This window comes from Neofelis nebulosa, chromosome X (genome assembly GCF_028018385.1).
Source record: "Neofelis nebulosa isolate mNeoNeb1 chromosome X, mNeoNeb1.pri, whole genome shotgun sequence".
Lineage (NCBI taxonomy): Eukaryota > Metazoa > Chordata > Mammalia > Carnivora > Felidae > Neofelis > Neofelis nebulosa.
The window spans coordinates 41,146,398-41,173,489 of record NC_080800.1 but is presented as its reverse complement, the minus strand read 5'-3'; the positions used below and the strand labels follow the sequence as shown (position 1 = coordinate 41,173,489).

At 45.3% G+C, this 27,092-nt stretch overlaps 1 protein-coding gene across 3 annotated transcripts in view; it reads left to right on the top strand.

The window, feature by feature from the left end:
- SLC9A7 (solute carrier family 9 member A7) overlaps positions 1–27,092 on the top strand; it is a 133,998-nt gene that overhangs the window by 55,675 nt on the left and 51,231 nt on the right. For all 3 annotated transcript variants that reach the window (XR_009257223.1, XM_058713961.1, XM_058713962.1), the window contains exons 2-5: positions 8,080–8,279; positions 9,667–9,744; positions 14,350–14,426; positions 17,257–17,369. Coding sequence is in view for 2 of the 3 variants with exons in the window: in XM_058713961.1 (XP_058569944.1) it covers positions 8,080–8,279; positions 9,667–9,744; positions 14,350–14,426; positions 17,257–17,369 (468 nt within the window). In the remaining variant the exon portion in view is untranslated. The remainder of the gene's footprint in view (positions 1–8,079; positions 8,280–9,666; positions 9,745–14,349; positions 14,427–17,256; positions 17,370–27,092) is intronic.

Sequence of the window (27,092 nt, the reverse complement as noted above, 5' to 3'; positions counted from 1 at the left end):
CGTAATTAATTCAAAGACATGCAAAATTCGGCAACGTATGGCCTCAATTAAACTCTAAGAGCATAGTGAACATCCAGTTCAGGGTAGTAGTTTCCGGGGGCGTGGGGGGCAAGTTCACGTCTTGACTGGGAAGAATACGAAGCGTGCTTAGATCTCTTGGCAGTGTGCTATCGAACTGAGTGATAGCCACAGAGATGTCTGGTAGACCATTCTTACTGATTAAGTTCCCTTTTTTTAAACGTGTATTGATTGATTTTGAGAGAGAGTGTGAACGAGGGAGAGGCAGAGAGACGGGGAGAGAGAGAATCCCAAGCAGGCTCCGCACTGTCAGTGCAGAGCCCGACGCGGGGCTCAATCCCACGAACCAGGAGATCATGACCTGAGCCGAAATCAAGAGTCGGATGCTTAACCCACTGAGCCACCCAGGTGCCCCTTATCCTGATAAATTCTTGTGAACTGCATTGAGTATACAAAATAGTGTATATAAGCTAAAAAATAGAATAAATGGCTCTGTATTTATTTTCCAGCTTAAGAAACAGAAAATTACCAGTACCTTTGAACACCCCCATGTGTTCTTACCTAATTATATTTCTCTTTCCCCTTACATATACTCTACTTATATTTTGGGGTATCTGACATATTTCCTAATAAAGTTTTTTATAGTCTTATTATAGCTAACTTACTAATATATGTAATCATCCATTTAAATTTAAATCTTTGTCCTCCTTTTTTAGAATTGTTGCATTGATCATCTGAGTTAAAAATTATGTATTGTGGGGGTGCCTGGATGGCTCAGTTGGTTAAGCATCCGACTCCTGATTTCAGGATCTCCTGGTTTGTGGGCTTGAGCCCCGCATTGGGCTCAGCACTGACAGTGCAGAACCTACTTGGGATTCCCTCTCTGCCTCTCTCTCTGCCCCCTACCCTGCTCGTCATGTTCTCTCTCACTCTCTCTCTTTTCTCAAAATCAATAAACATTTTTAAAAAATTATGTATTGTTGGCCTACGACTAGATTTCTAAACACAACACATTTCAGCATCTTCCCAAGATGATGTTTTAAAAGCATTAATGGAAATTTATCTCTTGTCTGGCCCCATCAGTTCTGACCAGGGAGAACAGAGGTATGGTAGTTTCTTAGTGCCCTAGGATAATACTTTCTACAAAAGTCTGAGTTCATGCCGGGAGGTCAATATGGGAAAAGGAAAGACAGACAAAAACCATCTCTGGAGTAAGGGTTAAGGACCCTGTGTTAGAGCAGTGGGATCCTAACTTCTCATCTGTGAAAGAAAAGTTTCCTAGTGGTGCGGTCAGGTGTGCATTAGCCAAAAGGATATTGTTGATAGTTTAGAGAAGCCACCTGGAATTTCTCAGCAAGGTAGTGTATTAGCTCAGGCTGCTGTTTACAAAATACCACGGACTGGGTGGCTCAAACAAGAGAAATTTATTTCCCACAATTCTGAGGGCTAGAAGTCCTAAGATCACGGTGCCAGCCCAGTTGGGTTCTGGTGAGGCCTGTCTTCCTGGCTTGCAGACTGCCACCTTCTCACTGTGTCCTCTGTGGCCTTTCCTCTGTGTACGTGTGCATGGGAAGAGGGAGCAGGTGTCCCTTCCTCTTCTTATAAGGCCACCAGTCCTATCAGAGCAGAGCCCCACTTATGACCTCATTTAACCTTTATTTCCTCCTTAAAAGCCTTATCTCCAAATACAGTCCCATGGGGGGGGGGGGGGTTCGGGCTTCAGCATACGAAGTTCGAGAGAACACAGTTCATTCTACAGCAGACAACTTTTTTTGTTTGCTAGCCTTTGAATTCAGGTGAATTCTTAAATGGGTTTTGTTTTCTTTAATTTTCAAAAATAGACCATCCTCAGTTAAAACGTAGGTAAGTACAAGCTCTATTTTGTTCATTTCTTTTCCCGGTGTTATCAAAAACCCTACCTCCTCACTCGTGTGTGTCCATATGTTTGCATTTCTTTCCGTTTAAGACTCGGCCATCCCTCAGTGATTCCAGTAACATGAGCGGCAAATGTGGTTGCTGTCGTGTGTCCCAGTTTCATGGCTGTCTAAGGTAACTACGATCAGCGCATCTGTTTTATTTGCAACGTTACGTAACTTCAGAGCCTCTAGGAAGGTGGATTCCATGATACGCCTCATAAGACCGTTGGAAGGTTTTTAACCCGTGAGAGTACTCGACTTGTGGTCATTAATTTGGGCCCAATTCTAAAGGCTGATCAGTGTGGGCGTTCTTGGATTTTTATGGTAGGTAAGAGGTTGAAACTAATTGTAGTTGCTTTCTTAGAGTTCAGAACTAAGTATCTTTTTCTATAACTCACATGAGGTAATTCTTGGTTAACAGATGGCTACTGACGAACGTCCCCATCGTCTGCCGTCATTTATTGCGTGGCCATGGTGGGTCAGGTGCAGGAATGGCTGGTGAGCACTCACTGAGCATTGCCCTCGGGAAAATTAGTCCCGGGGCTGGGGGACACGCAGGTAAAAGGCATTCAGAGCGCAGGAGAGACCGTGTTCTAGAGATGATTCATGAAGAGGGCGGCCACATATGGTTGTGTATGTGTGCCTTGAACAATTCCAAGGAGCATCTTTCATGTCGAATGCTGTGACGACAGCCCTGGTTGTGGACTGTGCCCCGTCCTGAGGTGTCAGGAAGGGCTTCCCTGCCTGGAAGAAGTGAGGACTATATTGTGACTTGAAGGAAAAGTCGGAGTAAACCCTGTGGGGGATGACTAGGGAAAGACAGAGTCGGGGAGAGACTTCCAGGCAGACGCTCAGAGGAAAGATTGATTAATTTATTTAAAAGGGCAGTTGATGTTCATCTGCAAGTCTCGGCTGGGCCTTCAAAGAGTGGCAGACAGGTCAGGGAAGTGTGTGATAATCTGCTGTGGTAACCTTTGTAGTCTAGTCCCTTGGCAATTGACGTGGATTTGATTGATGTGTTTAATCGAAGGAGAGATATACAGCACAGCAATTAAAATGTGTTGAGGGACGACTTAGCCCACAGGTTCTGTCCTTCATTTTGGGAAATGTCAGAGTATGAAGCAGAAGCCAATAAATCATATACCTGATCTAAAGCAGAAAGCCAGCGCCGTAGTTTGAAAGGTCCTCAGACCTAATCCAGGGATTTGCTGACCTCCCATTATCTTCCGCTCAAACCTATCTGTGAATTTTATTTTAAAAGCATTCAAATATTTTTTAATGTTTATTTGTTTTTGAGGGAGAGACAGAGACAGAGAATGAGCAAGGGAGGGGCAGAGAGAGAGGGAGACCCAGAATCTGAAGCAGGCTCCAGGCTCCAGGCTCCAAGCCGTAATCAGCCTACATGTGGGTACCATATTGGACTCCTCTAGTTAAAAGTTCGGCCATCAAGTTCTTGAGGCGCCTGGGTGGCTCTGTCGGTTGAGCGTCCGACTTCAGCTCTGGTCATGATCTCACACTCCGTGAGTTCGAGCCCCGCGTCGGGCTCTGTGCTGACAGCTCAGAGCCTGGAGCCCACTTCGGATTCTGTGTCTCCCTCTCTCTCTGCCCCTCCCCTGTTCATGCTCTGTCTCTCTCTGTCTCAAAAATAAATAAAAACATTAAAAAAATTTTTTTAATTAAAAAATTTAAAAAAGTTCAGCCATCAAGCCATGTCTACCTCCCTGCGCCTAGTTTCCAATAAAAACCTGTTCCACATGGGGCTCCTGGGTGGCTCAGTCAGGTGCGTGTCTCTTACTTTCTGCTCAGGTCATGATCTCGCGGTTTCGTGGGTTCAAGCCCCGTGTCGGGCTGTGTGCTGGCAGCTCAGAGCCTGCTTGGGATTCTCTCTCTCCCTCTCTTTCTCCCTCTCCCCAACTCATGCTGTCTTGGTCTCTCCCAAAATAAATGAATAGACTTAAAAAAAATTAAAAACCTCTTCCAAGAAGTTCATGGGACAGTGTAACGGTTTCTCCGTGTCTGCTTTTGTTAAGCAGATCTCTAAGACCTAAAATCTTCTTCTTCTTCTTCTTATTCCTGACTGTGACATTCCATATTTGGGGACACTACTTATAACGGATAGTGGCTTTGAATCACAAAAACGTGTTCCATCTGGGTCTTAATCAAACCTCAGAAATGTCAGCTGCTAAAGAAGAGGGGCATTGGATTGGAGGCCGAACTCTTGACCGACGGGCTTGATTTTCACTATTTTACTGTTTCATATACTGGTCGGGACAAGACAGAACTTGGGTCTTAAAGAGCTATGGGCTCACTTTACTTCTTTCATCAAAGTCATCCTGTGGCAGGGAAGTATTACTCCCAGGCTGGCCGTGTGGCGATTCACAGCTTTTCTGGTGTATCATCAAGACTTACCAGGTGGGGAGCAGCTAGAACTCTCATTCATTGCTCAGGGGGGGGGGGGGAAGGGATTGTCACAAAATGGTATCTGGGTATCTGCCTTAGAGACATGAAAAACCTATATCCACAGAGACTTGTATGCAAATATCCACAGCAGCATTATTCATAATAGCAGAAAAGTGAAACAACCCAAATGCTTATCAACTGGTGAATGGATAAGCAAAATATGTATGGTATATCCTTACAATGGAATACTACTTAGCAATCAAAACTAATGAAGTACTAAGACCTTCCTTACACACAGGTGAACCTTGAAAACATGACGCTCCGTGGAAGAAGCCAGACACAAAAGGCTTCCTATTTTATGATTCCATTTATTTTTTTTAATTTTTTTTAACGTTTATTTATTTTTGAGACAGAGAGAGACAGAGCATGAACAGGGGAGGGGCAGAGAGAGAGGGAGACACAGAATCTGAAATGGGCTCCAGGCTCTGAGCTGTCAGCACAGAGCCCAATGCCGGGCTCGAACTCACGGACCGCGAGATCATGACCTGAGCCGAAGTCGGACGCTTAACCGACTGAGCCACCCAGGCGCCCCTATGATTCCATTTATATGGGACGTCCAGAACAGGCCAATCTAGAGAGATAGGAAAGTAGATCAGTAATTGCCTGAGGCGGAGAGCAGGAAATAGAGAGTGATTACAAATGGAAACTTTTCAAGATTGTATTCGCTTTCTTCGCACACCGTGTAACTGGGTGTGGAATGAAGTGCTTTCTCTTCTCAGCATGTTAGATGAAGCTTTCAAGCTGAGAACAACTCTGAGGGTGCCGCAAACAAGCCCACAGTGGTAGCCAGACAGAACTGGCAATCATCTACTCCCAGTGGCTCATAGGATGGAAGTGAAATCTCATTAGAGGAGAACAGTGTATCCATGCACCTGTTCGCCAGCTCCTTAACAAAGGCTTTTATTAATAGAGACATCTAAATATCACAGCAGGTGGATGGCTGTCTCGAATTACAGCTGAGTGTTGACTTGCTCAACTCTCTTCCCAACAACTTCAATCACAAAAGCAGGAACTGGCACCAGACTAATGGAGGCCAACTTCTTTAATGGCCTCATGGGGTTTTTGAACCACACTCTGTCCATAATTAAATTCCTCCTCATACCACCAGTTTTTGGATGGGCATATATATAAACTGTAGAGAGCGGTTATTTTGCTGTTGTTGTTGTTGTTGTTGTTGTTATGTCTTTTTTAAAAATTAGAAAAGTTGGCAGTTGTGAAGGAAGTTGGTATTTTTTCTTTACAAAGTTTTTTAAATGTTTTATTTATTTTTGAGAGAGAGAGAGAGAGAGAGAGAGAGAACAGGAGAGGGGCAGAGAGAGAGGGAGACACAGAATCTGAAGCAGGCTCCAGGCTCCAAGCTGTCCGCACAGAGTAGGGCTCGAGCTCGTGAAGCATGAGATCATGAGCTATAAAGTCAGACACTTGACTGACTGAGCCATCCAGGTGCCCCTCGCCATCTTGTTTTAAGCTTATTAAATGTCAAAGGAATTTCATCCATGTTTGCTTTCTTTAAAAGTTTAAAACGAAATTCTTCCCTGATATTAGTCCTATGCCTGTGAAGTCAGGGATTCTTTCTTCACCAGCTGACATGTTTTTAAAGATTTTTTTAAATGTTTTTCTTTCTTTCTTTCTTTCTTTCTTTCTTTCTTTCTTTCTTTCTTTCTTTCTTTCTTTTTAATATGAAATTTATTGTCAGATTGGTTTCCATACAACACCCAGTGCTCATCCCAACAGGTGCCGTCCTCAATACCCATCACCCACCCTCCCCCCCACCCCCCATCAACCCTCAGTTCTCAGTTTTTAAGAGTCTCTTATGTTTTGGCTCCCTCCCTCTATAACTTCTTTTTGTTTATAGCAGCACTTTCAACAGTAGCCAAATTATGGGAAGAGCCTAAATGTCCATCAACTGATGAATGGATAAAGAAATTGTGGTTTATATACACAGTGGAATACTACATGGCAATGAGAAAGAATGAAATCTGGCCTTTTGTAGCAACGTGGATGGAACAGGAGAGTGTGATGCTAAGTGAAATAAGCCATACAGAGAAAGACAGATACCATATGGTTTCACTCTTATGTGGATCCTGAGAAACTTAACAGAAGGCCATGGGGGAGGGGAAGGAAAAAAAAATAATAAATGTTTATTTATTTTTCAGAGACAGAGACAGAGACAGAGCGTGAGCAGGGGAGGGGCAGAGAGAGAGGGAGAGACAGAATCCAAAGCAGGCTCCAGGTTCTGAGCTGTCAGCACAGGGCCCGACGCGGGGCTCGAACCCACAAACTGCGAGATCATGACCTGAGCCGAAGTCGGACGCTTAACCGACTGAGCCACACGGGTGCCCCAATAATAATAATAATTAATAATGCAGTACAGACAGAGTTTGGCTAAAGGACCTGTGTTTTTCTAGATTTCATATGTTATTCTTCAGCAATGTCTTGTGGGTTCTCCTGTGTCTTGGTGATAAGAGACGTTATAGAACATTATGCACAGAATACAGTAAACGTTGTTCTCACAGAACTTTCTCCATTAATGGCAAAATGAGATGGCAGAGAATGGAATACGGAGAGAGATCTGAAGGTTTCCTCCTAAAAGAGAATCATAGAAAGTGTCTCGTGGTGATTTATGTTTTCTTCACATGTCACATGTCCAGGACCAGGGGGACAACATTCCTTCACTGTGGAATCAGATGCTTATACACGATTTTGCTGGGGTTTGTTTTTTTGTTTTTTCCTAATGGGAAACCCCTCCTAAGAATGCTATGAGACTTAAAGACTTGCAGCTAGGGGGCGCCTGGGCGGCTCAGTCGGTGAAGCGTCCGACTTCGGCTCAGGTCAGGATCTCACGGTTCGTGAGTTCGAGCCCCTCATCCGGCTCTGTGCTGACAGCTCGGAGCCTGGAGCCTGCTTCAGGTTCTGGGTCTCCCTCTCTCTCTGCCCCTCCTCTGCTCGCGCTCTGTCTCTCTCTCTCAAAAATAAATACACATTAAAAAAAAATAAGACTTGCAGCTAATTATCTGAGCTGTATTAGAGCCACAGGTCTAAGAAGCCAGCTCTACACCCTTTGAGTCATGATTGCAAGCATTTGCACTGTGCTGCGCAGCTCCCCAAGGGACGTAATGACTTCCTCCACCCAGTACTTGAAACGACCTAAACCAAAGCATTTCTTTTCTTTCGTTCTTTTTTTTATACCCCCCTCCCCCTCCCTCTGGTGTGTGGCAAAGCAATGTTACATTCGGAGGAGCTAGAAATTCCTGCGGCCCAGTCCGTGCTGGCAGACGGCAGCAGGACTGGCCTGAAGGCTGCCGGACCAGATCAAAGCTCAGACGCTGTGCTTTGTGCTGTCCTTGGCAGAAAAACACTGTACTCCTTATCATTGCATGTTCCTCCGCCAAAAGCCCGAGGAGTGAGATGTGATCACTCGTGAAAATTACTCGGCGCCGTAATAACCCGGGAAGGTACTGTCCTACTTCGTCCTCCTGGTGGCCGAGGGACTTGTAGGAGAGGATGTTAACCCTTCGGAAGGACTACGCCGCCGCTCTTAAATACACACCTTGTCCCTGGGCTCCGAGATGACTCCTGGGCTTCTTCGTTGTTGCCGGTCGACCGTGTCGCTCTTTCCCTGCTCTCTGTCTGTCTTTCCCCAGGCCTGATGTGGTTTTTTGTTTTTTCTCCCACTCTGTTGCAGGGCTCATCGTGGGCGTGATCCTGAGGTATGGCACCCCCGCCACTGGTGGTCATGACAAGTCAGTGAGCTGTACTCAGGAAGACAGGGCCTTCAGCACCTTATTAGTGAACGTCAGTGGGAAGTTCTTCGAATACACCCTGAAAGGAGAAATCAGCCCTGGCAAGATCAACAGCGTAGAGCAGAATGACATATTGAGGAAGGTGAGCTGGGGACACTCAGCCACTGCGGCCCTGCCAGGGGTGTTTTGACTTTCCGACTCCATGTCGACCTTGGCGAGAGAAATCCTTTCAGACTCCTGGAGCATTGGTAACATTCCTGGCTCTCAGTTTGGCTTAGGAAGCTTTTTTTTTTTTTTTTTTTTTTTTTAATGATTATTTTATTTTGGAGAGAGAAAGAGACAGAGTGAGAGCGGGGGAGGGGCAGAGAGAGAGGGAGACACAGAATCCGAAGGAGGCTCCAGGCTCCCGAGCTGTCAGCACACAGCCCGACGCGGGGCTCAAACCCACGGACCGCGAGATCATGACCCGAGCCGAAGTCGGATGCTTCACCATCTGAGCCACCCAGGTGCCCAGAAGCATTGCAGTTTTAATTAGGCTGCTTAACATTTCCAGTTTCTAAAGAGACATGCTAACTTGGCTTTTAATAATTAAAGTGAAGCTTTAAGATTAATTTCAGTAAGAGCCCGTCCATCTGCCAATATGAACAAATTCTTGAAGTTGGGGAGGTTTATAGACTGCTTCATTCTTCTCTAGATGTGATAAGATTTTGCTCTTTTATAATAGTTTCAGGGTGATTTCCCCGTATCAAGCCTAGAAGGTAATTTCAGTCGCCCTAGAGCTGTTGAATTTTTACGTTGATGTTCAGAAAGCCTCTAGTGTCATTGTAGACTTTGATCCAGGCAACATCAAGTCTCACAAAAGGCTGATCCTCAAAAGAGACTTAAATTCAGTAGAATCATGTCTATAAATGAATCTGTGGGAGGATCCAGAAAATTAATAAAGAACCATCACAGCATCTTCTATTGCAGTGGAACCTTGAATAAAGGTTTGATAAAAATCAAGCTTTTTATTTCTTGTTTAAAAACATTGGCCAAAAAAACCCCCCAAACCATTGGCCCGAAGCTTTCTGGGAAATCTCAGATCGCACTGAACTGTTTTTTTTTTTTTTTAATTTTTTAAATGATTATTTATTTTTGAGGGAGAGAGAGACAGAGCACGAGTGGCGGAGGGGCAGAGAGAGAGAAGGAGACACAGAATCTAAAGCGGGCTCCAGGCTCTGAGCCATCAGCACAGAGCCCGACGCGGGGGCTCGAACCCATGAACTGTGTGATCATGAACTGAGCCAAAGTCCGACATTTAACCGACTGAGCCACCCAGGTGCCCCAAACTGTTGTTTCTTAATATGTATTAAAGAACACACCAAGAGCAGGAGTGGCTTCTCTGTTGTGATGAGTCCATGATTTTTCACATCTGTCTTATTTGCTTTAAACATTGAAACTTTAGTCAGTGGCTTAAAATATTAAGCAAGTATTATAGCACCAACTGGTACTAAACTGGAAATTGACTTTTTTTCTTTTTAAACTTTCAGGTAACGTTTGATCCAGAGGTCTTTTTCAACATTCTCCTGCCTCCGATTATTTTCCATGCCGGCTACAGTTTAAAGAAGGTAAGAGATTTTTGCCAGTATTTCTTAAAGCATGGGAGTCTCTGCGTTCATGTACCTACACAATTTTCTAGTTTTTCCCTTCTCCCAGATTGCTTATCACTGTGTTCTGCACCCACTCAGAGACTATATTTGTCTCATCATCAGTGACTGGTTTCTCTTTTAAAATCTGGAGTGCTCCCACATTGCCGGTAGGAATATAAAATGGTGTAGCCTCTCAGGAAAACAGTTTCAGTTTCCTATAAAACCAAAGTTGCAATCACCATACGACCCAGCCATTTTATTCCCGAGGGTTTATCCCAGAGAGATGAAAACTTACGTTCACACAAAAACCTGTGCACAATTCTCCGTAGCAATCTTATTTGTAACAGCCCCGAACTGGAAACAACCAAAATATCTTGCAATACGTGAACGGTTAATCAAACACCCATACCATGGAATACTATTCGGCAATAAAATAGAACAAGCTATTGATACACGCAATGATTTGGATGGATCTCACAGGCATTATGGTGAGTGGGGAAAAAAATCCAACCTCAAAAGATCACGGACTGTATGATTTCATGTAATAGCATTCTGGAAATGACAAAAGTATAGGGACGAGGAAGAAATTAGTGGCTGCCTCGGGCTAGGCATGGTAGAGGTAGGGAGTGTGACTATAAAAGGACAGCCTGAAAGAGATCTTTGTGGTGATGGAAAAGTTCTGTGTCCTGATACAGCAATGGATATGCAAGTCTACGCGTGATAAAATGACATAGAACTATTTTGTTAACGTTTATTTGTTTTTGAGAGAGAGACAGAGACAGAGCCTGAGCAGGGGAGGGGCAGAGAGAGAGAGGGAGACACAGAATCCGAAGCAGGCTCCAGGCTCTGAGCGGTCAGCACAGAGCCAGACGCGGGGCTCGAACCCACGAACCACGAGATCATGAGCTGAGCCAAAATCGGATGCTTAACTGACTGAGCCACCCAGGCGCCCCCAGTTTCCTGGTTTTGATATTGTACCACAGTTACATAAGGTATGGCACCTGGATGGCTCAGTGAGTTAAGCAGTTAAGCGCCCAATTTGTGATTTCGGCTCAGGTCGTGGTCTCATGGTTCCTGAGTTCGAGCCCCATGGCAGATTGTGTCTGTTCCTCTCTCTTTGTCCCTCCCCCACTTGCACACTCTGTCTGTGTCTGTCTGTCTCTGTCAATAAATACATAAATAAATAAATAAATAAATAAATAAATAAATAAATAAATGGAACCAAATCACTGATTGTGAGAGCTGCTCAGAGCTGCTCTAATGGCTGAAAAACACTTTGGGTTCTGCAGAGCCTTCCCTGTATCAGACTTATTTCCTCAGAAGGAGAACAAACATGAGGCTTTGCCAGTTACCAATTTAAGTTGTTCTTATTTTTTTAATCTTATTTTTTTTTCAAACATCTTTTAAACGTTTATTTTTGAGAGACAGCGAGACAGAGCACGAGCGGGAGAGGGGCAGAGGGAGACACAGAACCTGAGGCAGGCTCCAGGCTCCGAGCTGGCAGCACAGAGCCCGACGCGGGGCTCGAACTCACGAACTGTGAGATCACGACCTGAGCCGAAAGCAACAGTCAACCGACTGAGCCTAAGTTTTTAAGATGGCAGTCTTTCAGGCTGTCCACTGTTCATTCAGCCACTTTCCTTTTTAGATAGTCCTTATAAAGGTACTGAAAGAGCTGGTTTTTGTCTGGTTTTGCCACCTGTGATTAAACCTGTTATCAGTTAAATGTGTAATAACTCACCAGTTAACGGCAGCTACGGAGACAGATATTCAGACCCTTTGACCTATGCACATATAGTTGTCAGGGGGACATGGGCCTTTTTTTTTCCCCCTAACCTGAACAAACGATCATTGGAATTAGCTTTGATTCGGTCCCGGCCATGGGGAGCCACACATGACTGGCCAAATGAGAACAGGGTGAAAGACAGAGGATTCCACCAGAATCCGGTCCTAGGGCCAGGAGGTGCTGTGCTTTCTTCCCTATGGGGATGTGGTTCTGGAGCCCTTCGACGTCTTACATCTACACTGTATGTGAAAGCACTTTGGAAGCTGTGAGGCACATAATTAAGTACTGGGTGTAATGAGACACAAATAAGTGGCCTGGCATACCTTTCTTTTCAAAGTATGCCAATTCATATCAGCAAATACGAACAGAGACGGGTAGTTGTGTGTGTGTGTGTGTGTGTGTGTGTGTGTGTGTGTGTGTGAGATTTTAGGATATGTCATGGGGGTGTTTGGGGTGGCAGATTTATATTCCTAATGTTTTGTTTGGGCAAATAATCACGGATATGAATTTACTTAACATATTCAAAGTAACCCTAGGGATGGTTACCCAGAAGAAAGCAAAAAAAAAAAAAAAAAAAAAAAGACTGGAGACAGTGACTGATTTAAAAGGCAGACATAATGTGTGCATAATATATACAGGCAGCACCCCCATTTGGTGACTGCTGGTGTGGCAAGCCCTTGGAGGATTCTCTTCTGAGCAGGTGGCTTAGGGGCCCTAGGCCTTCCTTGACACCTTCTTCACAGCTTCAGAGAGGGCCAAGCACTGGGCACTTCGTGGTGGCTGCTTTGATCATGCTGAGTTCTTCCCAAGCCCTGTCTTTCCCTGATGTCACTCAGCTGGTACACTGGGACTCTCCTGCCTTTTAAAATTCTTAGATGAGAAATTGTGGTTTATATACACAATGGAGTACTACATGGCAATGAGAAAGGAAGAAATCTGGCCCTGTGTAGCAACATGGATGGAACAGGAGAGTGTGATGCTAAGTGAAATAAGCCATACAGAGAAAGACAGATACCATATGTTTTCACTCTTACGTGGATCCTGAGAAACTTAACAGAAACCCATGGGGGAGGGGAAGGAAAAAAAAAAAAAAGAGGTTAGAGTGGGAGAGAGCCAAAGCATAAGAGACTGTTAAAAACTGAGAACAAACTGAGGGTTGATGGGGGGGTGGGAGGGAGGGCAGGGTGGGTGATGGGTATTGAGGAGGGCACCTTTTGGGATGAGCACTGGGTGTTGTATGGAAACCAATTTGACAGTAAATTTCATATATTAAAAAATAAATAAAAATAAATAAATAAATAAAATATTCATGAAAAAAATAAAATAAAATAAAATTCTTAGATGAAGTCTTCCTGGCCCCTATTGAATTAGGGTGTTTGGGGGTTTATGGTTCGTCTGGTTTTGTTAAATAGTTCTCATTGTCCGATGAGAGCAGCTTATGCCTTGACGAGTAAGAACCATGGCTCAGGGTCCTAAGAACCCCAAGGACAGGGACTTTCCACATCAGAATGTCCCATGGGCATAATAACTTATAAGAACTAAAGCCGTGTGTGTGTGTGTGTGTGTGTGTGTGTGTGTGTGTGTGTGAAGGTAACCAGTGAATGTACAGAAGCATTGAAAGCATTGCAATTTTGCCATCTATTTCTGAATAATTGCTAGATCTTACATTGGTATAAGCATATAAACTTATACACATATATATAAACTTACAAATGGGCCCAGCTTAAACGGAACTACCTATTTTTCTTTTCTTTTTTTTTTTTACAGGTTTTTTTTTTTAACGTTTATTTATTTATTTATTTATTTTTTAATTTTTTTTTTTTTAACGTTTATTTATTTTTGAGACAGAGAGAGACAGAGCATGAACGGGGGAGGGTCAGAGAGAGAGGGAGACACAGAATCTGAAACAGGCTCCAGGCTCTGAGCGGTCAGCACAGAGCCTGACACGGGGCTCGAACTCACGGGCCGCGAGATCATGACCTGAGCCGAAGTCGGCCGCTTAACCGACTGAGCCACCCAGGCGCCCCAACGTTTATTTATTTTTGAGACAGAGAGAGACAGAGCATGAACAGGGGAGGGTCAGAGAGAGGGAGACACAGAATCTGAAACAGGCTCCAGGCTCTGAGCTGTCAGCACAGAGCCCGACGCGGGGCTCAAACTCACAGACCGTGAAATCATGACCTGAGCCGAAGCCGGCCGCTTAACCAACTGAGCCACCCAGGTGCCCCGGAACTACCTATTTTTCAGTTCTCCACTTCTGTTTTTATTGGCCCTCTTTCCCAGGCTGCAAAGATAAATACAGAAGAATATCAGGAGATATTTCTGATGCCATGAGGCGGATACTGAGGACACTGTTTTCTGATACTGAATTAAGCAGAAAGCTCCTTAGACAGCACTTTCATACTTTATCACTTTGAAACTTATATCTGTAATGATCTAAGGTACACCACAACCAGAAGTTACCAGTAAATAGTTTGGGCTAAATCTATGAAAATGATTGGTCTACTTACACTCACTCACTCTCTCACATACACTTGCTCTCTCTCCGTGTACTTTAATATAATCAGGGGACTTTTGTCTGAAATTTACCAAGCCCTTGCTTGTTTCCTCAGTGATTAGTGGGACGGAATATTTTAAAACCACAATGTTTATAGCTAAACAGCTTTATTCAGGAGTAATTTCACTTCTTGTTATAATGGAGGCAGTAAGTAAAGTCTCACTTTCAAGAGACTTTTACTGTGTTTCTTATGCTCAGTATCAAAAATCACAATGTGATTCCTGCCTTTTGTTTTCTGTAGAGACACTTTTTCAGAAATCTCGGGTCTATTCTGGCTTATGCTTTCTTGGGGACTGCCGTTTCCTGCTTCATTATTGGGTAAGTTACTCTTTGTCATTAACCAAATTAACATTCCCAAAGAAATGAGATCCACATGGGTCCACAGAGTTGGTGTTTTCCCCAGCTGTACTGAAATATACTTGACACATTCCATCCTGGGAGCTTCAAGTGGACAGTGCGTTGATTTGATACATTTAGAAATTGCACAGTCATTACCACCATAGTATTAGCCACCACCTTCAGCCTGTCACATCGTTACCATTTCTTTCTTGTGATGAGAACATTTGAGACCTACTCTCTTAGCAAAATTCAAGTATGCAATACAGTATTATTAGCTATAATCACCATGCCGTACCTTAGATCCCCAAACTTGTTAATCATCTAACCGGAAGTTTGTTCCCTTTGAGCAACATCTCCCTGTGTCCCCTGACCCCCACCCCAGCCCCTGAACACCAGCAGAGCCCAGGATTTTGATGTTTATGATGATGTTTTGATGTTTATGACATGTAGCTATTTAAATTAAGACTAGGCTTAATTAAAATGAAATAAAATTATACCTAGTCCCCCAATCTTGATTCCTGATAACATTCTCCGATAAAAAGAAGCAGGACACCTTGCAGAAATCGCAGATTCTAGGGCTAGGGTAGCAAATACACGAGATAAGAACAGGGCATAGCACAGTGCCAAAAAAGCAAGAAAGTGCCCAGAAAACAAACAGACACATGGAAGAACTTAGAGCATGTCAAAGAGACACAGAGCCAACCTGAAGGTTCCCCCAAGGCCAATGGCCAAAGAACAACAAAATAACATCGTACTGGTCCCAAACCATGAAGCAAACCTCTGAGTGTCTACTGATGTAGACACTACTGATTGGGCGAGGGGCGCCTGGGTGGCTCAGTCGGTTGGGCGTCCGACTTCGGCTCAGGTCGTGATCTTGCGGCTTGTGGGTTCAAGCCCTGTGTCGGGCTCTGTGCTGACACCTCGGAGCCTGGACCCTGCTTCGGATTCTGTGTCTCCCTCTCTCTCTCTGCCCCTTCCCCTGCTCATGCTCTGTGTCTCTCAAGAATAAATAAACATTAAACATTTAACTAAAATAAAAAAATAAATAAATGATTGGGAGAATAAATAAATGGGGGAGAGGTGACGGATCTTCTGTGCAGAAGAGTTCCAAATAAGGTATGTCGATCCCCGCCCCCACCCCGCAGGTGAAGGAATGTACCTCCCCTCCTGCTCTGTTTGCAGGCTTGTTCCGCAGTGATTTCCTTCCTTCCACGGAGTACAGGGAGGGGGGGTTGCAGGCAGTAGTGGTAAATCGCACTGATACTCTGCCCCCTTGATGTTTGTGATGACAGTGGCACTTTACCCCCCGCCCCCCGCCAAACACATTACCTCGGTGTAGTCATGAGAAAAAAGTCCAACGCGTCCCAGCTGAGGGACATTCTACAGAGCACCTGACCAGTGCTCCTCAAAACTGCCAAGGTCATCAAAAACCACACGAGGTCTGAGAGATTGTCACAGCCAGGAGGAGACTAAAGAGACGTAAGGGCTCAGTGTCGTGTGGTATCCTGGCTGGGATCCTGGAACAGAAAAGGGACGTTAGGTAAAAGCTAAGAAAATCTGAAGAAAGTGTGGACCTTAATTTTTAAAAACTTAGCCGGAAAGCTGGAGATACAAGGCCAGGGCCTTCCATGTGGCCAGAATAAAAGGGGCTTGGGCTTTGTCCTTTTTGAGAGAGACGAGCCATGGAAGAGTGACAGCTTAGATGACTGGCATGGGTGGCCAGATGGGAAAAGGCTGCCAGAGAGAAGCCTAGCGCCCGAGTCTTAAGTCTGGGGGAGAAGGAAAGGGAGAGGCACGTGTTGTTCTCAGGAAATGTTTGAAAGGTAATTGACGAGCAACACAAGGCAAATCAAACGTGTATCTCAGAGTTACTGGGAATTAAAATTGAACAGTGTATCGTTCTGGGCGCCCGGGGTGCAAAGGAGAGGAGCCACGACGTGGCCCTTACCAGCAAGAGTATCATGATGAGAGCGTTAGCTGTAGCGTACAATGAGTCTATTCTGTGGTTATTTTTACTCCCCTAACCCCTGCAGCTGCCATCACCACACACACACACACACACCCTTAGTAACATGTACTAGGCCTTTGAACACTCCTCACTCCTCCCATTTTGTGAGCTCTCCTGTAGGAAGTGTGCTGTAGCCAAGTCGAAATGTTTAACTTGGTGGCCTGTCTCGGGCCATGGCGCATCCTGCACAGTACAAGAAGAGCCGTGGCTGGCCTGCCCAAGCCATGCAGAGAAGGAGAAGCCGCATGTGTCGATGGGTGCACTGGTATTTTACTACCACATTTAGAGAATTTGGAAACCCGTCCCAGCCGAGAAGGTGGAACACTTAGACCTTTGTGGCCCACCCGGTTTTTCTCTTTCTCCAGCTTCGCCCCGTGCACTCATTTCCACAGCGTTACACACACTGTCTTAGAACCCTGTGAGTTTCGTGGCAATCTATCACCCACGATGCAGCGTTCTTCCTCTTCCTTTCTTCTCCATTACCCAGCTGCTTAAGATGCCTTAAAGTCGTTGCTAACCGAGGCCCGCGCTTTATAGCTGTGAGTAAGCACAACTTTGAGAAATCGAGTAGGCATTCACATGTGTCAGCGCCACGACGTTAACTGCAAACCATTTGTTGGTGCCAAAGCCTTATTTGCACGTGTTCCTGGTGAGACTGTCCAACCACAACAGCTGCCCAGTGTTTTCACAGATCACTCTCGAACTACGGTATTCCGGTGCTGCTCGGTTCGCGTGTCGGCTAGGCTACTCAGGCGGGGTCTCGTTTCCTCTTCTGACGCAGTTTACCTTCCCTTCTTACAGGAATCTCATGTACGGTGTAGTGAAGCTCATGAAAGTCGTGGGGCAGCTCTCGGATAAGTTTTACTACACAGACTGTCTCTTTTTCGGAGCCATCATCTCTGCCACTGACCCAGGTATTTTGCACATATTGGCTTCGTCATCCTGATATTCCAGTAGTTACATCTTAAAACGTACAGAGCGATCATTAACTCTGGTTGCGGTACAGAGACTAAATAGAAGTAGCACGGAATGGTGGAGGGAGAGACCGGAAGTGGTCTAACAGAGGTAGATGGCTTTTGTAAGAAGGGTGTGCGTTTCCCTTTTATTTCTTTTTTTTTTTTTTTTTAATTTTTTAAAGTTTATTTGTTACGAGGTTGGGTACGTGGGAGTAGGGGACGGGGCAGAGAGAGAGCATCCCAAGCAGGCTCCCGGCTGTCATTTTGCACCGCTGGAACTCTGTACCCGTTAAACAGTGACTCCCCCCGTTTGCACCTGCCTCCAGTCCCCAGTAACCGACCATTCTGCTTTCTGTCCCTGTGACTTCGACTACCGTAGATATGTTAGTGAAGTGGAATCATACAGCGCTTGTCTTCTTGTGCCGGGCTTATTTCACTCAGCGTAACGTCTTCAAGGTTCATTTCTGTGGTCGCAGGTGTCAAAGCTGAATAATATTCCATTGTGCATATATACCACGTTTTGTTTATCTGTCCATCCGCAACAGGACACTTGGGTTGCTTCCACCTGTATTTCTTTCCCTTTTGTCTTTCATTTCAGAATGTCTAATTTGGTCATAATTTCCACACCAAGACTGTCTTCTTCCTCCGTGCCATGCCTTTGGCCTCATTTAGGAAATACATCATTTCTTTTTTTTTTTTTTAATGTTTATTTATTTATTTTTATTTTTTATTTTTTTTTAAAGCTTTATCAGAGGTTGACACCTCTTTTTTTTAAATTTTTTTTTCAACGTATTTTATTTATTTTTTTTGGGACAGAGAGAGACAGAGCATGAACAGGGGAGGGGCAGAGAGAGAGGGAGACACAGAATCGGTAACAGGCTCCAGGCTCCGAGCCGTCAGCCCAGAGCCCGACGCGGGGCTCGAACCCACGGACCGCGAGATCGTGACCTGGCTGAAGTTGGACGCTTAACCGACTGCGCCACCCAGGCGCCCCTATTTATTTATTTTTGAGAGACAGAGAACGCACAAGCAGGGGAGGGCCAGAGAGAGAGGAGACACAGAATCCGAAGCAGGCTCCAGGCTCTGAGCTGTCAGCACAGAGCCCAACGCGGGGCTTGAACTCACGGACCGCGAGATCGTGACCTGAGCCAAAGTCGGACCCTCAACTGACTGAGCCACCCAGGTGCCCCGGAAATACATCATTTCATTTAAATAAGGCCTTTTCTTGGGGCGCCTGGGTGGCTCAGTCGGTTGAGGGTCCGACTCTTGATTTCGGCTCAGGGTCATGTCAGGCTCTGTGCTGAGTGTGGGTCCTGCTTAGCATTCTCTCTCTCTCTCTCTCTCTCTCTCTCTCTCTCTCTGCCCCTCTCCCCCACTGGCACTCTCTCTCTCGAAAATAAAATTAAAAATAAATAAGCCCTTTTTGTAGTGGAAATGTACTTTGGTACCACTGGAGTGAATGTAATGTTATTTGTAAGCTCCTTTGCTCCGTGTTCCTGCAATGACTGCATACTGTGACCTGGTTCCTATTAATAAATCTCTTACCTTGTATTTTTCAAGCGTTAGTTGAGCCAGTTCTTAAAAGTGGAATTATTATATGCCCCCCTTCCTCCACAGCCCCAAAACGAACAGAAACCCTCTCCTCTCAAAGGTGGAACCTACAATTAAATCAGTTCGCATAAAGTAGTCACAGCTATTCCTTCCTATAATGTCAACCACCGAGAGTACATCGTAGACGAAGAATTTACAGAGAAAGACATGGTGGAGGCCCAAGAGTGGCGGTGGAAAGGCCCGCTAACCTGGACAGCGATGATTTTATTTTTTATTTATTTTTTATTTATTTTTAAAAAATTTTTTTTAACGTTTTATTTGTTTTTGAGACAGGGAGAGACAGAGCACGAACAGGGGAGGGTCAGAGCGAGGGAGACACAGAATCTGAAACAGGCTCCAGGCTCTGAGCTGTCAGCACAGAGCCCGACGCGGGGCTCGAACTCACGGACCGCGAGATCGTGACCTGAGCCGAAGTCGGCCGCTTAACCGACTGAGCCACCCAGGCTGGACAGCGATGATTTTAAAGATACTAAGATTCTCCCCACCACACAACTGCGCCACCTCTCGTGGGAGTCCCCTAGGTCAGTGCGATGGTGGAAATGTTCTATGTTCTGTGCCCAGTCCAGTATGGTAGCCAGTAGCCACGTGTGGCTATTGAGCACTTAAAATATGGGGTAATGCAACTGAAGAACCGATTTTAAAATTTTATTTCATGTTAAGCAACTTAAATAGCTACCTGTGCCCAGTGGCTACCATATTGGATGGCACGGCCCTAGACAGTTTTATGGGTCTGAAAAACATCACTGTTCCAAAAACCATTGACCTCTCTTAGCCCCATAACTTATTAAAAGCACTAAGCAAATTGATATCGAAGGCTTGGCTGGTTGAAGCACCCTGGTTTTTGAGAAAGAGCGCGGGGTGTGGAGTTACAGGGTAAGTTTGAGCTCCAGCCCTGCCAGTCACTGACCAGGGTGGCCTGGGCATACTTTCTCTGCTCCATGTCAGTTGCTGCATTCATGAACTAGGAGTAATGATATCTATTTCCCAGGGCTGTTGCGAATAGTAAATGAACTAACAGGTGTAAAGCACTGACCATAGCATCTGCTAATCACGTTGGTCTCTATCCACATCTGGCTCAGGCAGAAATTTCTTTCTTTTCCCCATTGTTTAAAAAAATGGTCTCTCCCTTTGGTTTCGCTATCCCAGTTCTCTTTTGTTTTGTTTTGTTTTGTTTTGTTTTTAAGCTTACTTCTTTTTGTAGCCATCTCTACACCCAACATGGGACTCGAACTCATGACCCTGAGATCAAAAGTTGCGTGCCCTACCGACCAAGCCAGCTAGGCACCCCCCTCTATGTTTTATTTTATTTTATTTTATTTTATTTTATTTTATTTTATTTTATTTTGATTGATTTTTTTTAAATGTTTATTTATTTTTGAGACAGAGAGAGGCAGAGCATGAACAGGGGAGGGTCAGAGAGAGAGGGAGACACAGAATCGGAAACAGGCTCCAGGCTCTGAGCTGTCAGCCCAGAGCCTGATGCAGGGCTCGAACCCATGGACCGCGAGATCATGACCTGAGCCGAAGTCGGCCGCTTAACCGACGGAGCCACCCAGGCGCCCCTATGTTTTTTTTTTTTTTAAATAAACAATAGGTTATCACTGATTCAGGCATGTTTCTAAGGAGCACTCCAAAAAGTAGCTCTGTTATTTTTCATACTACAATGTGTGTGATTGTCTCCCAATGTGTGTCTATTGAGAAATCGAATCTGCGGAAGTCTAAGAAAGGTGGTTAGTCTCTTTGAAAGTGTATTACTACCTATACTCATCTGTAACTTTATCACTAACTTCTCACACTAGTATCACCAATAAGCAAAAAGGAGGTTAGTATAATACAAAGATCACGGGTATCGTTTTCCGACCTATTAGTGTTATTTCCTTTAATTGGATGGGAAGGCTTTTTTTTTTTTTTTTCCAGATTCTCTTCCTAATTGTTTACCTCACTTTAATGTATCCAAGTCGTGGTAGACAATAATGGAAGGCATTATCATGATACACTGTTGCTATGTGGCCTATGAAGATTGGCCTAGTAAGGGTTTTATATCAATGGAAGTTCTAGAAAATTGGAAGTTTAAACGTACTAAGCATTAGGACATTAACTTTTTTTTTTAATTTTTTTTTAAAGTTTATTTATTTTTGAGACAGAGAGAGACAGAGCATGAACGGGGGAGGGGCAGAGAGAGAGGGAGACACAGAATCTGGAACAGGCTCCGGGCTCTGAGCTGTCAGCACAGAGCCCGACGCGAGGCTCAAACTCACGGACCGCGAGATCATGACCTGAGCCGAAGTCGGACGCTTAACCGACTGAGCCACTCAGGCACCCCTGCATCCTTGTTTTCTATTTCATCACTTTAACTTTAACATTAACTTTAACTGCTTTTTAATGGAAATCTTTCTGAAATGTCGACACAGGTTTCCAAATCGGTGATCGGTGGCGCCAGTAATTTTCTAGTCGCATCACCCGGGCTGCTCAGTCAGTCTCTTGCTTGTCTTTTGAGGCTCAGGTCCCATCTGCCACCTGCCTACACGCGCTCCCCTATCTCCTCCAGTGACTCGTGCCCACGGCTCTTGAGTCGAGCCTATTTTGTACTTAACACTACTCACCACTGTGTACTGAGTGTTCGCAAGTGCTAAGTGCCCTTTAGTACACACGTGAAGTGTTCAGGCCAAGTTAGTCGAAGGAACAAATCCCGGTTCTCGATTTTCCCTTCTTCCTCTGTCTGCTCTTTTATTTTACCCCCGCTACTTTTTAGATACCCGTACCAGAGGCCTTCGGTCAACTACTCGTCATTCCTTAGTCCGCGCCCAGTTAGAAACAGCTGTTGTGATCCTGCTGTCCCTGATTTCAGGGGTCCCACTGTACAGGGGAGCAGTCTGTTTACTCCCCGCCTTGAGAGGCCACTCACCCAGTATGTCACCCCCGCCCCGTCATCTTCTGGTGGTCCATACCCACAGTGCTCCTTCCTCTTGGCCGTGCACAGGCTTGCTCAGAAGGGGCACTGCGGGGTTCGTGCCTTGTTTTATAAAGTGATGGGCGGGGAGGATGAGAGACTGAAAACCAGAGCAGCCACATTCAGAGCAGGGCTGTGTAAATGTTCATTGTGATTAGTATTAATGATGCAAGCTAGCCTTTATGGTTATGGGTGAGTTAACTGTTGTTGTTTTTTTTTTTCTTTACTTCCAGTAACTAGTATTTTAGGAAAATAGTGTTTAAAGTCAAAAGGGGGGCGCCTGGGTGGCTCAGGTGGTTAAGCATCTGACTTCAGCTCAGGTCATGATCTCCTAGTTCGTGGGTTTGAGCCCCACATCAGGCTCCACGCTGGTGGTACGGAGCCTGCTTGGGATTCTCTTTCTCTCCCACTTTCTCTCTGCCCCTTCCTCATGTGTGCGCCCTCTCCCTCTCTCTCTCAAAATAAATAAACAAACTGTAAAAAAAGAAAAAAAAACATTTCTAAAAAGAAAATAAAGTCACAGGGGCTCTGGAAAATCACAGAGCTTAAACCCCCGCACTTCACTAAATCTTTGGACTTTGCTGTGTGCTAAGCTCTCATAGCCAGTTGGCGGCTACGTGGGATGGCTCCTCTTTGCCCCTCCAGATTTACTCACCACCCTCCTTTTGGCACCAAGAGGCTGGTTTGTGTGGAAGATTTCAAAGTCCCTTTGCCTGCTGGTTTCCCCTGGGATGTGTCCACAGGGGAGCACCAGTGGGAGACCAGAAGGAGGGTGGAGACATAGACCAGCTCCTGGTTTGGCAGAGTCATGCCTCCTCTGGACCGTCCAGGCCGAGGGATGGTATCAAAGCTCCCTGTTTTCACCCGCACGTGCTGTCCTCTCTCTCGTGGTTTCCCCATAGTCTGCCCACACTTCTGTAAATAATCCCTTTATTAAACAAACGCTTCTCAAGTTGCTCAGTTCGAGGGTGCTGTCTGTTTCCTGCCAGGACCCTGATTGATAAAGTCCTGGGCCCCAGGTCTCCTGGGCCACCAGTCCATTGAGACCAGCCTCTACCGGTCTTGCGTCCCTGAGTGACTGGTGTGACCACAGGCCTCCGGTGCCAGCCCCCCAGTGGATGTCTCATAGGAATGACGGATAAAACTTCTCCTGGGTTCGACCACTGAGATTTTAGGAGTTTGGATGCTGTAGCAGAAAGCAGCCCATCAGACCCGTTTTCTCATCTCTGAATTAGCGGAAATGATAGTACTGCCCACCTAGGGTTTTATGAGGCCTAAATGACACTGTCCAGTGTTCAGCAGAGGGGCGCCTGGGTGACTCAGTCGGTTGAGCATCCGGCTTCGGCTCAGGTCACAATCTCGCAGTTCGTGAGTTCTGGCCCCACGTCGGGCTCTCTGCTGTCAGTGCAGAGCCCGCTTTGGGTCCCCTGTCCCCCATTCTCTCTGCCCCTCCCCCACTCTTGCTCTCTCAAAAATAAATAAGCATTAAAAATAATGTTTAGCATAGTGCCTGCTTCATGGTGAGCCCTTAGTAATTGTGGTTATTATTATTAGCATTGTTAATTTTTCTTTCGTATTGGGTTAAAACAAGATAATTCTTGGGGCGCCTGGGTGGCTCCGTTGGTTAAGAGTCCACCTCTTGATTTCAGCGCATGTCACGATCTCACGGTTCATGAGATCGAGCCCTGCGTCTGGCTCTGCATCGACATGGCAGAGCCTGCTTGGGATTCTCCCTCTCCCTATCTTTCTGCCCCTCTCCTGCTCTCTCTCTCTCTCTCTCTTTCTTTCTCAAAATGAACAAACTTTTTTTTAAAAAGAGAGTTCTTGTCACAGAGTGATAAAGTACTAGAATAAAGGTTTTGTGTTAGAGTTCTTCACAGAAACAGAATATATAGGTGTGTATGTGTGTATGTGGAGAGAGAGAGAGAGGGAGAGAGAGAGAGAAAAGAGATTTATTGGATATAAAGAACTGGCTCCTGTGATTATGGAGGCTGAGAAGTCCCCACATCTGCTGTCCAGAGGCCTGAGAACCAGGAAAGCCAATGGCGTAGTCCCAAGCCGAGTCCAAAGGCAAGACTTCTGCCTTCAACTGAAGTGTTAATCTCATCCCAAACCTCACAGACAAACCCAGAATAATGTTTAATCAAATATCTGAGGTCCCCATGGCCCAGTCAGGTTGGCCCATAAAATTAACCAGCACGGATTTTCTCTAAGGAGCCACAGATACTGTTCGTGCAGTAAATAATCCAGGGGCGTCCGGGTGGCTTAGTCAGTTGGTTGAGGGTCCGACTCTTGATTTTCGGCTCAGGGCATGATCTCACAGTCATGAGATCTAGCCCTTGGTCAGGCTCTGTGCTGGGCATGGAGCCTGCTTGGGATCCTCTCTCTCCCTCTCCCTCTGCCCCTCCCCAACTCATATTCTTACAGTAGATAGATAGATAGATAGATAGATAGATAGATAGATAATCCAGAAAATAAGATGTTTTCAGTCAAATCCCTAAAGATTTTTTCCTATTGTGTCACCCAGTAAACTGTATTTAAGGGTGGAAGAGAGAGATTGACATGTCCTCTAGGAACTGTGGCTTCTGGTAGTGCCCCCCTGTTGATGTCCCGCTACTGTTCGAATGGTTAGAGTAGCGATTGGAGCACGGAGGGGCATCATTACCTGGGGCAGCCTCCGGACACAGTCAACATCTTTCATATCCACATCACTTCTTTCTTCCCCTCTATAAATGAATTAAACTTACTTGAAAAGGAAAGCACGACGGGGAGAGTGTAGTTTGGGAATCTTCCTTAACCCCTAACAGAAATAGAGAAAGCAGGAAAGCAAAAGGAAAACCAGAGCTCCAGCTAGCTGACGGAGGGCCCATGAGTCCCCAAATATTGAACTGCCAGCAGCAGGGGGACTTAGGGACCTGAACAGCAGCTGTGCAGGAGGAAGCAGAGGTGAGAAGAGGAGGGAACTTTCCTACAAGTATTCACCCTCAAAAGGAGGGGTCCCCGCCTGGAGTAAAGAACTTTGTAGGCATATCGGATAACAACCGTTACAGCTGGGAGGTGCTTTACAGGCTCTGATCTGTGGCTGACAACGGGCGAGGACACTGGAGGAGGTGTGAGGCTGCTAGAGAGACCTGAGCCCTCAGGGCTCTCAAAAAAACACCCGGTGAAAATCTCTCTGGAAGGACAGAGCCACTCCCTAAAAATGAACCGCTGGGACCACGGACCCTGCTTGACAGGGCATTAAAGGAGAAAGCAAGCTCAGATGCCAATAGAACACAGAGGAAGTAGATTTCATTGAATATTGAGGAGGTGGCGGGGCGCCTGGGTGGCTCAGTTGATTAAGCATCCGACTCCCAGCTCAGGTCATGATCTCGCATTCGTGGGTTCGAGCCCCATGTCAGGCTCTGTGCAGACAGCTCGGAGCCTGGAGCCTGCTTCGGACTCTGTGTCTCCCTCTCTCTCTGCCCCTCCCCTGCTTGCGCTCTGTCTCTCTCTCTCTCTCTCTCTCTCAAAAAATAAACACTTGAAGAAAATTATTGAGAGGTTGGCTACCCTCAGGGGCCATATTTTCAATACTTCAATGTAAAACCAGCAGAGGGAGCCCTAGAGCCATGAAAGGAGAAAAGCTATTCTGGGTCTTCCCATCTCACCTAACAGCGAGCAGCAGACACAGGTTGGTGAATCGGACGCAAGCATGTTGTAAGAAAAAAATGAAGATCGCCCTTCTGAGTAATAAAGTTGCAGATAATTAAGTCGTATCAGCAAAATCGGGTACCAAAGCACACTAAGACTAATATTCCAATAGAAGCTAAAGGAAATTGAGAAAGCGATAGAGGTTATGAAGAACTATATATCTCAGGATTGGAAAACTCAGAAATTAGAGGGGTAAAACAGTGGAGCATTATGGAAAGAGTTACAGAAAGAAACAGACAAGAAACCCGGGCAGTAAACGAGATGTAAAAAAGCATTAAAAAAAATAAATTTAGGGGAACCTGGGTGGCTGTCAGTTGAGCATCCAACTCTTGATTTCGGCTCAGGTCATGATCCCAGGGTCATGGGATTGAGCCCGGCATTCGGCCCCATACTGAGCGTGGAGCCGGCTTGGGATTCCCTCTTTCTCCCTCCGCCCTCTCCCCGGCTCACGCGTGTTTCTCTCTCTCTCTCTCTCTCTCTCTCTCTCTCTCTCTCTCTCTCTCTCTCTCAAATAAAAAAAATAATAATAAGGGGCACCTGGGTGGTTCTGTCAGTTAAACGTCCAACTTCAGCTCAGGCCATGATCTCGTGTTTCATGGGTTCAAGCCCCACATCGAGCCTTCTGCTGTCAGCGCAGATCCTCTGTCTCCCTCTCTCTGCCCCCCACTCACTTGTGCTCTCTCTAAAATAAAATTTAAAAAAAACAGAAGGTAGTTGGGTGTGAATGTTGAGGAGCTTTCAGGGGGTCTGCATAAGGTCCAAACTGATTTAATAATAGTAATACGTTATTTGTCTTTCTTAACGTCCATTTTTTTTTTTCATGAGCGTGCAGTATTGTGGAGTTTCCCAGAGGCTACATAACATGTAGTGTTGACTATCTGTTGATCGGACACAGAAACATAAGAAAACCATCTGTCTCCCGTTAATCTGGATAGTAAAGAGATTTGAAAAACTGTAGAACAGTGGCTCTCTTCTCACTGTTTGTTTTGTTTTGGAAAATATAATTATTTTTCATTACACACATGGACGTTAACATATGATGGGTTCGTTAGTAATTTTAAGTGCATAAGTATTTAAATTTTTGTTTTACTTAATACAGTAACTATCGGTAGCTATAGCCCACAAAACTAAAGGTTGTCAGGCGCCTCAATAATCCTTAAGAGTATAAAGGAGTCCTGAGACCAAAAGTTTGAGAACTGCTCATCTGGAGAATAGCTGCTTTTTATTCATTAAAATTTTTTTTTATTTTTTTTAATGTTTATTTTCTGGAGAGAGAGAGAATGAATGAATGAATGAATGAGTGAATGGGGGAGGGGTACAGAGAGAGGGAGATGTGGAATCCAAAGCAGGCTCCAGGCTCCAAGCTGTCAACACAGGTCCCGACGCAGGGCCCAAACCCACGGACCACAAGATCATGACCCAAGCTA